This window comes from Cryptotermes secundus, unplaced genomic scaffold (genome assembly GCF_002891405.2).
Source record: "Cryptotermes secundus unplaced genomic scaffold, Csec_1.0 scaffold1703, whole genome shotgun sequence".
Lineage (NCBI taxonomy): Eukaryota > Metazoa > Arthropoda > Insecta > Blattodea > Kalotermitidae > Cryptotermes > Cryptotermes secundus.
Genome location: NW_019744157.1, coordinates 61,347 through 72,065, shown reverse-complemented (window position 1 = coordinate 72,065; position 10,719 = coordinate 61,347). Strand labels below are relative to the sequence as shown.

At 38.1% G+C, this 10,719-nt stretch overlaps 1 protein-coding gene across 1 annotated transcript in view; it reads left to right on the top strand.

Moving 5' to 3' along the window:
• LOC111874603 (neurexin-4) overlaps positions 1-10,719 on the top strand; it is a gene marked incomplete at its 5' end in the record, with an annotated part of 78,342 nt that overhangs the window by 28,367 nt on the left and 39,256 nt on the right. Inside the window, 5 exon segments of the mRNA XM_023870232.2 lie at positions 2,812-2,953; positions 4,412-4,615; positions 6,221-6,387; positions 8,374-8,550; positions 9,038-9,199. Of these exon segments, the coding sequence (XP_023726000.2) occupies positions 2,812-2,953; positions 4,412-4,615; positions 6,221-6,387; positions 8,374-8,550; positions 9,038-9,199 (852 nt within the window).

The window sequence follows — 10,719 nt, the reverse complement described above, 5'->3', positions numbered from 1 at the left end:
CAACAACATCCCGAAGCAAAAAGATTGGGCCAAGCGGGAAAGAATTCTAGGGATTTTAAGAATTCTTACTTCAAATAACGAAACATAATTTTACAGAATTAACGACGAATCAAATAAGGAAGCTACTGTGGTGTGTGAAAAACTTTTAGTGAATCGACATTCTGGGTAATTTTAACTATTTGTAATTATTTTAATTAACTGGAACGTGGCTATCTTGGACAAAGTGAAGTTTTGTGTGTTGGTGGTTTCTTTTTCTACTATAAATGCCTCTGATGATGGCTCCGTGGTGAGCCGAAACATGTAAGGCAGGTGCTGACGAGGTGGAAAACTTAAAAAAGTGTCACATTTGACGGAAGGAACTTGATCGTTAATTCAAAAATTTTATTTGACCTACCTGTACTCTCATCTGGTCCTTAATCTTCGTAGTCCAAGATTCTGTGCCGTATGTGAACATCAGTTCTCATATGGCATTACCATAAATTTGTAAAACTTCAGCATTATTTATGTTGTAGCATTCTTGCTATAGTTCCACATACATTTTGAAGCATATTTGCTTTTCTGTTAACATCTTTATCCTGACTGAACTTAACATTACAGCCAAAATCTTTAAAAATGTTTGCTTATTGTTATACTGCACACACTTTTAATACTACCATCTTGGAATGGAATGGGTACTTTCCTTTGAAAGCTGTAGCTTATAATTTTATGGCAGGGATTTTCAAATTTGTTACATATTACCAGTTACAAAATATGAGAATTTTGGAACTGAAAGGTTATATCTAACAAATTTAATGTAGTTGGTATCTGTACTAGTTGAAGTTATGCACAGATATGAATGATTAAATCGTAATAATGTGTAGTTCTAGTTACTCTCTCCATATGAATTTAGGTTTTTGAGATAAAGTTAGGCATGGTAAGTTCTTCCCAGAACTTCTTTTATGCCATCCATAACATGGGTTTGGGCCAGTATGTGGTGTGAATCAAGGAAACTTGCATTGTACTCACTGCATGGTGTGTAGTATAGAAACCATATTGCTTCTGTGTCACTGATAAATGCACCCATTCTTTTGCATGAGTTGATGTTAATATTAACCATTTAGATTTAGTATAATCAGTGGAAATTTGTGGTAAGTTAATTGAATGAAGAGAGTAAAATCAAGCAACTGTTACATTATAAGCATCATGCAAGAAATTTTGGTGACATTTGATTTTTTGGCTCCCAGGCGTTCTTAATGTCACAGCATACTATATGGGCTGGGACTCACCTTCATACGTGAGGTTTTCGTAGTTTTCCTCAACCAACGTGGCAGCTTCATTGTAGTATCTTCAAGCTGTCAAGGACAGCTAATTACATTTAAGTTATATGGCTAATTTATGATGAATATGGATACAACAAAATTGAGGAACCTTAAAACCAGATTTCACTCCGCTGGAAGCAGTTTTCTTATTATACAAGGACTGTTCAGAAAGTAACCTTTGTTTATTTTGGGCAACTAATGGAGGAGCAGAGAATAGCTTGCGCATGCAAGATAATGTCACATCACTTATTGCTTTGTAAACCATCACATGACTGGTCACGTAGTGTTTCTTCTTGTCTCTGCAGAGTGATATGGTGTGTCCTGTGATTGATAATCTCACCAGCTGTGAAATTTGAGCTGTTAATCCACATTCTTCATGGTAAAAACATGAATGCTGCAGAAATTCAACATGAATTATGTGTGGTAGTTTATGGCCAAAATGTAGAGTGGATGAACTCTAAGACAGTAGTGTAGAATGTTAAAAAATGTGTGAACAGATGTTCACAATGAAGAACAAAGTGGTCGACCAACTGTAGTGAGTGATGATCTTGTTTAAAATGTTGACCAAAACATTTGTGAAAGATGGTGCTTCACAATTTCAGAAGTTTTGTATGAATTTACACATATTTTGTGCATTGTCCTCTGTGGGATTGTCACGGTTAGGCTAGGCTACTACAAGTTTTCTGCTAGATGGATTTTGAAAATGATGACGGGCATGCGCAAAATGCAGAGAATGGCTTTGGCTTTGACTCTTTTAGAGTGATACCACAAAGATGGCAATGAATTGCTCAGTCACATCATATGAGTGAGTAACATGTGATGAAACGTGGGTTTCATTTGTGAATGTTGAAACCAAAGAGCAGACAAAGCAGTGGATGCACACACACAAATAAGTTTAAACAAACATCTGCCAGAAAGCTAATGGTGTCTGTTTTATTGACAGAAAGTGCTGATGGTGGAATTCATGCAACAAGGGACCACAATAACATCAGAAGTGTATTGCAAAACACTAATAGAACTGCATAGGGCCAATCAATACTAAATGTGTGAATGCTGACGTTTGGTGTAGTGCTCCTTCATGACATTGCGCGTCCAACTACAGCTGCTCACACCGAGCACTGGTGGAACATTTCAGCTGGGAGTTGTTTGACCATCCTTACAGCTCTGAACTCACTTTGAGCAAATACCACCAGTTTACTTAACTGAAGAACTGGTTGTGACCAAACCACTTCAGCAATAATGAGGAGTTGATGGAAGGTGCTCAGACATGTCTGAGCTCACAGGGGGCAGACTTCTTTGACACAAGCATATAAATCTTATTCCCCAGTATAAGTACCTGAATTCTAGTAGTGACTATTTTGATCAGTAGCTTAAGTATGCACATACTCGTACTTGTATATAATAAGATTTTTTTCTCTCATTGCTTGATTTGTTAACATCTTACTGGAGGTTACTTTCTGAATGGCCCTAATAGTTACAGGATAAAATAACCAACATTAAATCTTTTTTCTAGATGTTCAAGGGAAATGTCAATGGTGATGGAATAAGGAAGAATGCATTTGAAGTGCCTATCATTGCACAGTGGATTCGTATAAATCCAACTCGCTGGCGGGACAGGATTTCTCTCAGAGTAGAACTCTATGGCTGTGATTATGGTAAGCTCTCTTTTATTGTAATCAGTTTTATTACAAAACTTGGTAAAACCCAGAAGCTGTTGCTTCATATTGGAAAGGTTCTGTATTTAATTTTCACCTCTATGTCTGAGTGTCCTGAGGACTTTTGTAATTTTCCTCATTCCCTCCTGGAAAATGCTGGAATAGTATGTTGCTTCCATCAGTACTCCTCTTAATTCATCATCCATGCTTATTATCCTACTCAGCACTGTATCACCTCTGCAGTTGAGAAAGCACCATTAGATAAAGTTAGAATCATTTGTTATGCTATGGTAAAGGTTAAGGAACTCTTGGATGTAAATAAGTTCAGTTGTGGGATTTGCAGTAAGACTGTGATGTTATATTAATTTTACATACTGTTGTAACCAGCAGCGGGACAGGTTGGCAGGGCGAGCGGTTCCCTTGAGAGTCAATTTGGGGTAATCTTCACACTGCAGGGTGATTGCTATGATATTTAATGTACAATATGAAATAAAATACACGAGCAAGACAAGAAACAATGAAACAACAAATCTGCCTAAGACAGGGCAGTGTCTGACTTCTGATTAGAAACACTACTGCTCCACACATGGACACAGGTTTCCTACTGATGAGAGAGTGGGGGTGGGGTGTTCTAGCTGCAGTATTTATGTCAGCCAGTATGTGACTTTTCCCGCGTTTCACTTGTAACAGCTCAGAGAGCCTTCGTAATACTTGCTATTGTTTTTGACAATCATGCCTTCTGGACCTTGCTCTACTCGGACTTTAGCAGATGTTTTTTATTACTTTCAAAGATAGTAACTTGGAAGGCGAGAGTGATGTAGTTTCTCTGCTCTTCTGTCAAAAGAAGTTATTAATGGGGTATACATAACATCAGTGAAAATCCGAGTTTACAATATTTGTCACGTTCCCCTTGCATAGTTTGTTTCGTCTAAAAATAAGTAAAGTATCCTGAAATAAATGTTTTGCTTATTAATATGCTCAATCTGAATAAAATGTCATACATGACCTCTCCTTAATTAACCTCCACATATTTAAGACTTCTACTATACAACAGTATGCACATGAGACTGTACAAAATTTAATACATCTTGTTATGGTTTACAGTCTATGAATTTTTGTATTTTTCTTTGGACTATTTACAGTTTACATTTCCTTCACCTTATTTTTGTGTATATGGCTGTCACTGCTTAAATATTTGCTATATTCCTTATATGTGGTCTCTTTGTATTGTTTTTTTTGTTATTTTTATCATAATTCCTTGTACTTAATCAGTTTCTGCATAGAGGTTCTGATTAGCGTTAAATATAAAATACATTGATTTTGGCAGTTTAAATTGAACACTTATATTGTTGCATTTCCTCAGAATTTAACTTTAAAGTTAAGAAAATAGAGATTTGTATTTTTGTTTGGCCTGTATGGCATTGTGAAATATATTTAAATGTTTTTGTTCCTTTCCAGTGGCAGACAATCTATATTTCAATGGTTCTGCACTTGTTCGATGGGATTTGATGAGAGACCCCATTTCAGCATCACGTGAATCTATTAAATTCAGATTCAAGACTAATGTTGCCAATGGAGTTGTTATGTACAGTCGTGGTACACAAGGCGATTACATTGCTTTACAGCTTAGAGACAACAGAATGCTTCTCAACATAGATCTAGGTGTGCATATTACAGTTCAGTGACTTCTCACATTGATGACGCTATAGAACAGATGATTTTGAGAAGTGCAGTCCCCATCCTTAGGATAGTGTGACAGGCAGTAGACCTAGTCTGTATGCTTATAGTATGAATCTACTGAAACAGTGAATTTTGACAGCAACATTGTTTTGAGTAAAGTCCCCATAATTTAGCAGAATGGCATATGGGGAGCTGAGACCAAGCTTTTCACACTCTTAACCTCAGTGCTGGACAGAGTTGTGGGGTCATATTCTCTGCATGCTTGTAAATTGGTTTTGTTCCTAGCTCATTTAAAACACACCGTTGTCTCCACCATTCTGTTGCAGCTCCTACTGATTTAGAGATATATAAATTATATCTTGGTTTTATAGTTAAGTCTGTAGAAAGAAGTTTGTGGGTGGACTGTTGTTTGGTTAGTGTTTGTCTGTACAAGTCATATTAATATTTTACTCATATTAGAACAGAAACACACATAAGTGGATCATAAATGAATATTTCTGAGAATACCAGTACATGCAAACTGCATAATGAGGAGCTTCATAACTTATACTCTTCTCCAAGTATAATTAGAATGATCATGTCAAGGAGAATGAGGTGGGAAGGGCATGTAGCATTGGAAAGACCAAGGCAAATACGGGTGGGCAGTATTAAAATGGATCTTAGAGAGATAGGGTGGTATGGTATGGAATGGATTGATCTGGCTCAGGACAGGAACCAGTGGAAGGCTCTTGTGAACAAGTAATGAACCTTTGGGTTAAATAAAATGTTGGGAAATCCTTGAGTAGCTGCAGAATTGGCAGCTTCTCAAGAAGGGCTCAGCTCCATGAGTTACTAAGTATACCAATACATGCTAATTACCAGTAAAGAATATTAATATTAACAGAACTTATATTTAAACATTGTTTTGTATTTCCTGTACAGTATCACTTCCCAGGGTGTGCTGAAGTAAAAAAGAAATGACCTTTCTTGGTCATGATGTGTTTCATGGGTTCACTCTGTTTATGTTACAAACATTTACTGTGAAAGACAGTGGTTTGGGAAGGGGTGAACATGTCTTGTGCATTACCAGATATTATAGAGTGTCCTTGGAAAACGTATGTTTCCAAATATGCTTCCTTTGGTCTAAATGCCCAGCAGTCAGGACATAGAATTTCCCAGTGTTACATGGCACTGTGAGTATGAGGTGTAGATTTGTAGTCAGTAACCAGTCTGAAGAGGAAGTCTTCTTTGTCTGAAATATTGGAAAATAAGTCCATTACAACATATTGCCAGTGCCCCAAAATGAATTCAGTTTTAAGTAAACAACTGCAAAATCCTAGACAATACTGCTTTTTAGAAGAGTGGATCTCAGTTTGTATTATCTGTGATAGTTGAACCTTCAACTTAGGGTCAGTAATATAGACATTGCTGTGGTAACAGAAGCACCATAACTTGATTCAGATGAAGGCTTAGTACTTCTTAGATCAGTGTGAAAGTGATTTAGATATTCTGCTAATTAAGCAGTTCTGAAGCTGCCCATAATGATGAAAACCATTGGCCTCTGCATATAATGTTGTTATGTTACTAATCATCCTTTTGTATGGTCAGGTGCGGGCATAATGACGAGCCTTTCAGTTGGTAGTCTTCTGGATGACAACATTTGGCATGATGTGGTGATCTCACGTAACAGAAAAGACATCATGTTTTCTGTTGACAGAGTTCAGATTCGAGGCAGAATCAAGGGTGAATTTTACAGACTGAATCTTAACAGAGGTGTAAGTATCTTAATATTTTAACTTCTCTTTGACTTGACTCATCATGCCCCATCATACTAGCAACACTATAAAATAACTCGCAACACCGTCCAGTGTGATTGTTTCATAAAAATTGTAGTTCAATTTTTCATTGTCCTTAACATGTTTCAGTTAAATGGACTATCTTCAGAAGGACACAATCAATGTTTGGGAAACCACTATTACAGTGTCATTAATATATAAAAATTATACCATGACATTAAAGCCATTGAAACCATGTCACGATAGACAGTCTTCTTCGTTTAATGAGAAGAAATTCCAAGACATGAACCAGTGGTTGTAGTTTTAACAAAACGTTTTCTTTATAACTTTGCTTTTATATACTTTACTGTGTAAATAAATTACTTATAGTAGCACACAAATGTTCCAACCACTTATATAATTAAGACTGTTACAAGGTATAATTTCTTATATATTAATGATGTAATAATGGTTTCCTAAATATTGATTGCGTCCATCTGAAGATAGTCCATTCGACCGAAACATGTTGACACTGAAAAATTGAAATACAATCTTTATAAATCAGTCACATGGAATGGTGTTGCAAATTATTTTATGCTTGTATCATTGCTTTATTTCCTTTACACATATTACTTGCCCCATTGAACTGTGTGAGTCTTGTGCTTTTATGTAAATCCACTTGGGGTCAATGCTCTGACTGATAGAAGCTGTAACACTTTAAATCCAGCCATAGTACATACATCCTGCTGCTTGCTTCACCAGGTATACTTACCATGTGAAAAGCTGCCAGCAATATCAGCATAGAATTTCACAGTTTGACAGTTGAAAACTTGTAGTTCTGTGGTTCAGTAGTAGAGGTCTCTGTATAACAGGGATGTGAAGTGTTCCCACCTACAGTCATGCGCTGTGTTTACTGTTCCTCAGTTCTATATTCTGCCTCTTAATCAATGAATTCCCCCCCCATTTTAACTGTTTAATGTTGACAGACAAGGTGAGGAACAACATGAAGTCAGGTACTGTTCTAAAAATAGTTTGTGATACTCTAGTATGATGTATGAGGGGGGACCCAAAAATAACCGGAAACGACCTGTTGTGCGCGCATGCTTTGTAGTTATATGAGTTGTGCTGCTAGGTGGTGTTAGCTGGGGGTCTCCCGCGACTGTTAGTGAGCTGGAGTCAGTCTGAGTTAAGTGGTTTGTCTGTGGTGCTCTGTTGTGTGCGTTCCTGTTTCAACCCTTTGGCGATTAGTGAGATGGCCGACCAGAAGGAACAAAGAGTGTGCGTGAAATTGATGAAGATCGTCGAAAGACCATTGGCCAACTTTCTGAGGAAACGAACATCTCATGGAGCACGGTCCAGTGAATTTTAACCGAAGGTTTGCACATGAGACGGGTGTGTGCGAAATTTGTTCCTCGCTTGCTCGGAGATGACCAAAGAGAAAACCGCGTGAATGTTTGCCGCGACTTGAAGAGTGAAGTGCAGTTTTCCCTAACAGAAAGCAAAATTTCACGCACACTCTTTGTTCCTTCTGGTCGGCCATCTCACTAATCACCAAAGGGTTGAAACAGGAACGCACACAACAGAGCACCACAGACAAACCACTTAACTCAGACTGACGCCAGCTCACTAACAGTCGCGGGAGACCCCCAGCTAACACCACCTAGCAGCACAACTCGTAACTACAAAGCATGCGCGCGCAACAGGTCGTTTCCGGTTATTTTTGGGTCCCCCTTCGTATAGTCAGAGTTTATTTCGTAGTATGTACTTTATTGATATCGCTCCATATTTGAATGTGAATGTGTCAAATTTTTTATTCTGCTTGTTGGTACAACATTTTACTTACATGTGTGAAAATTTCACGATTTATATGTCAGAACTGATAAAATTATTATTTTTTCCTGTGCCCAAGTACACCATTTGGCACAGAAGAAATGGCACCAGCTGCAAAGTGGTAAGGATTATAATGTTTGTGTTCCTTTGTAACAGTTCTATATTGGAGGAGTTCCTAACAAGCAAGATGGCTTGATTGTCATGCAGAATTTCACAGGCTGCATGGAGAACCTGTACCTTAACTCAACTAATGTGATCAGCAGTATTAAAGAAGCTACAAGTTATGGTGATACATACTTGTATGAGAAAGTACACACTCTCTATAGCTGTCCTGTAAGTAATGGATCCATTGCACATGCAGGGTACACTATTTAACTATAGACCTACATTTGCTGCAAATTTTTTTTACGGTCCTGTTCTTCTGGCAGGTATAGACACACCATACACTGAAAACCGAATACTATAAATGCCTCATGAAAGGCTTTCCAAGAGACCAAGCAGTATAAATTTCTGAAGCTAGAAAACATATTAAAAGGGTCTTCTTTATGGTGTTTGCAAAATTAATTTTATCCTTTGTAAAAAGAAATGGTTTTTCCTGATACTTCACAATAAGATCCCCACACTTATAATATTAGACTAATTTCCATCATAACATCCAAAGACATATGACATTGAAGTAAAAATAAAAACGTTTTACTACAAATATTTTGTTTTGTAATGATTACATCTTAGTTACATACATCAGGCACATAACAAAATGTGAAGTGTATTGTTTTTTGTGTTCTTTTAAACTTATTAATATTATTCTTTGTCTTTGCAGGAGCCTCCAATTATTCCAGTTACATTTTTAACATCACAGTCATATGCAAAATTAAAAGGTTATGAGGGTGTGAGGTCTCTTAACGTTTCTTTTTCATTCCGGACGTATGAAGGAGATGGCCTCCTGCTTTATCACAGGTTCACGTCGGATGGTCATGTTAAGGTATCTATAATCATTGTGTCATGCTCATGCAAGTGTCCATGACATTGAAATAAATTTCTTACCTAACTAGTAAAGAGGGGAGCTGGGATAGCACAGCCAGTGTAGTGACTGGCCACAGGTTGGTCAACCAAAGGGTTGGAGTTTGAGTCCCAGTGGAGGCAAGAATTTTCACTTCTCCGCGTCATCCAGACTGGCTCAGGGGTCCACCCAACCTCCTATCCAAGGTACCGGGGACTCTTTCCCCTGGGGTAAAGTGGCTGGGTCGTGAAGCTGACCACTCACCTCCAACTGGTGCCAAGATCAAGAAAACGCGAGTCTGTACGTCCACTCCCCCGTATATTTTCATGGGGTAGTGCTTAATCAGTTAAGCACAAGGACAACTTTACCTTTACTAGTAAAGAGTCATAACTCTAGTTAGCCCCTTTGCAATGATTATTATAATAATATTAGAATGAAATCCATGTTTAGTGGTGCAGTGCTGTGAGTTCTGCCATTTAAGTCAGCAATGTAAGATTTGAAGATGACATTCTCAACTGCAACAGCTTCAGTCATCTGCTTCAGATATATAGCTTTGTGAGTTATGACTGTTTCTGAGGTACAGAATTGCTGCACTTTGCTGACTTTATGGTTTTGTGTAGGGTGTGTTATTAAAGATCATTGGCTTGTACCATGTTGAGTTCTGAGGCAAAAAGTGGTCTAACAAGGTATTATGGGATACATACGATGTCAATAATATTAATTTTTCTTCAGGTTGCATGATTGTAACTGAAAATGACAGTTAACCAGTTGGGCAGGCTGTGATTGATGAACTTCATAACTCTGGGACTAGAACCTCGAAGTTGGACTCTGCTGGACATATTCTTCAGACTGTTCCATCTAGTATTCTTCATGATATTTAATGATGCTTTCTTAACTGCATATAAAAAAAGAACTTCGTGATTTTAGTCCGCAAGCGAACTATACCAACCCAATGACTGCCGCTTGTCTGCGAAATTATTGCCAACTTTTGTGGGTAGAGGGAGTCGCGTGGTCAGCACAATGAATCCCCGCGGCCGTTAATTTCAGTTTTCTAGACCAGAGGTGCTATTTCCTTGAAATAGCTCCTCAGTTATCATCACGAGGCTGAGTGGACCCTGTTCCAGACCCACTACTTCTCAGAAAATCTATTAGAGCTAATAATCGAACCCAGACCTCTGGATCTGTAGCCAGGAACTCTGACCATTAGACCACAGAGGTAGTCTTCTTAGTCATAACTGCATGTTGTAACATGTTTGGAGTAGATACTTCCATGGCAACGCAATAACAGTGGGTCGCTGCATAGAAAATGCCGAAACAACAAACGCGTTTCCTGGGAGATGAACAACAGAAGGCCGTTGAGTACCAATGGATGAGACAAAACACGTTACTGCTGTAATCTATAGAGATCGTTCCCGAAGCAACGGATTGCCGAACAAGGGAGATCGAACCTTGGCGAATGGTGTCTCGTATCTGGTCCGCAGAACACCTACATAAGTTGAGAG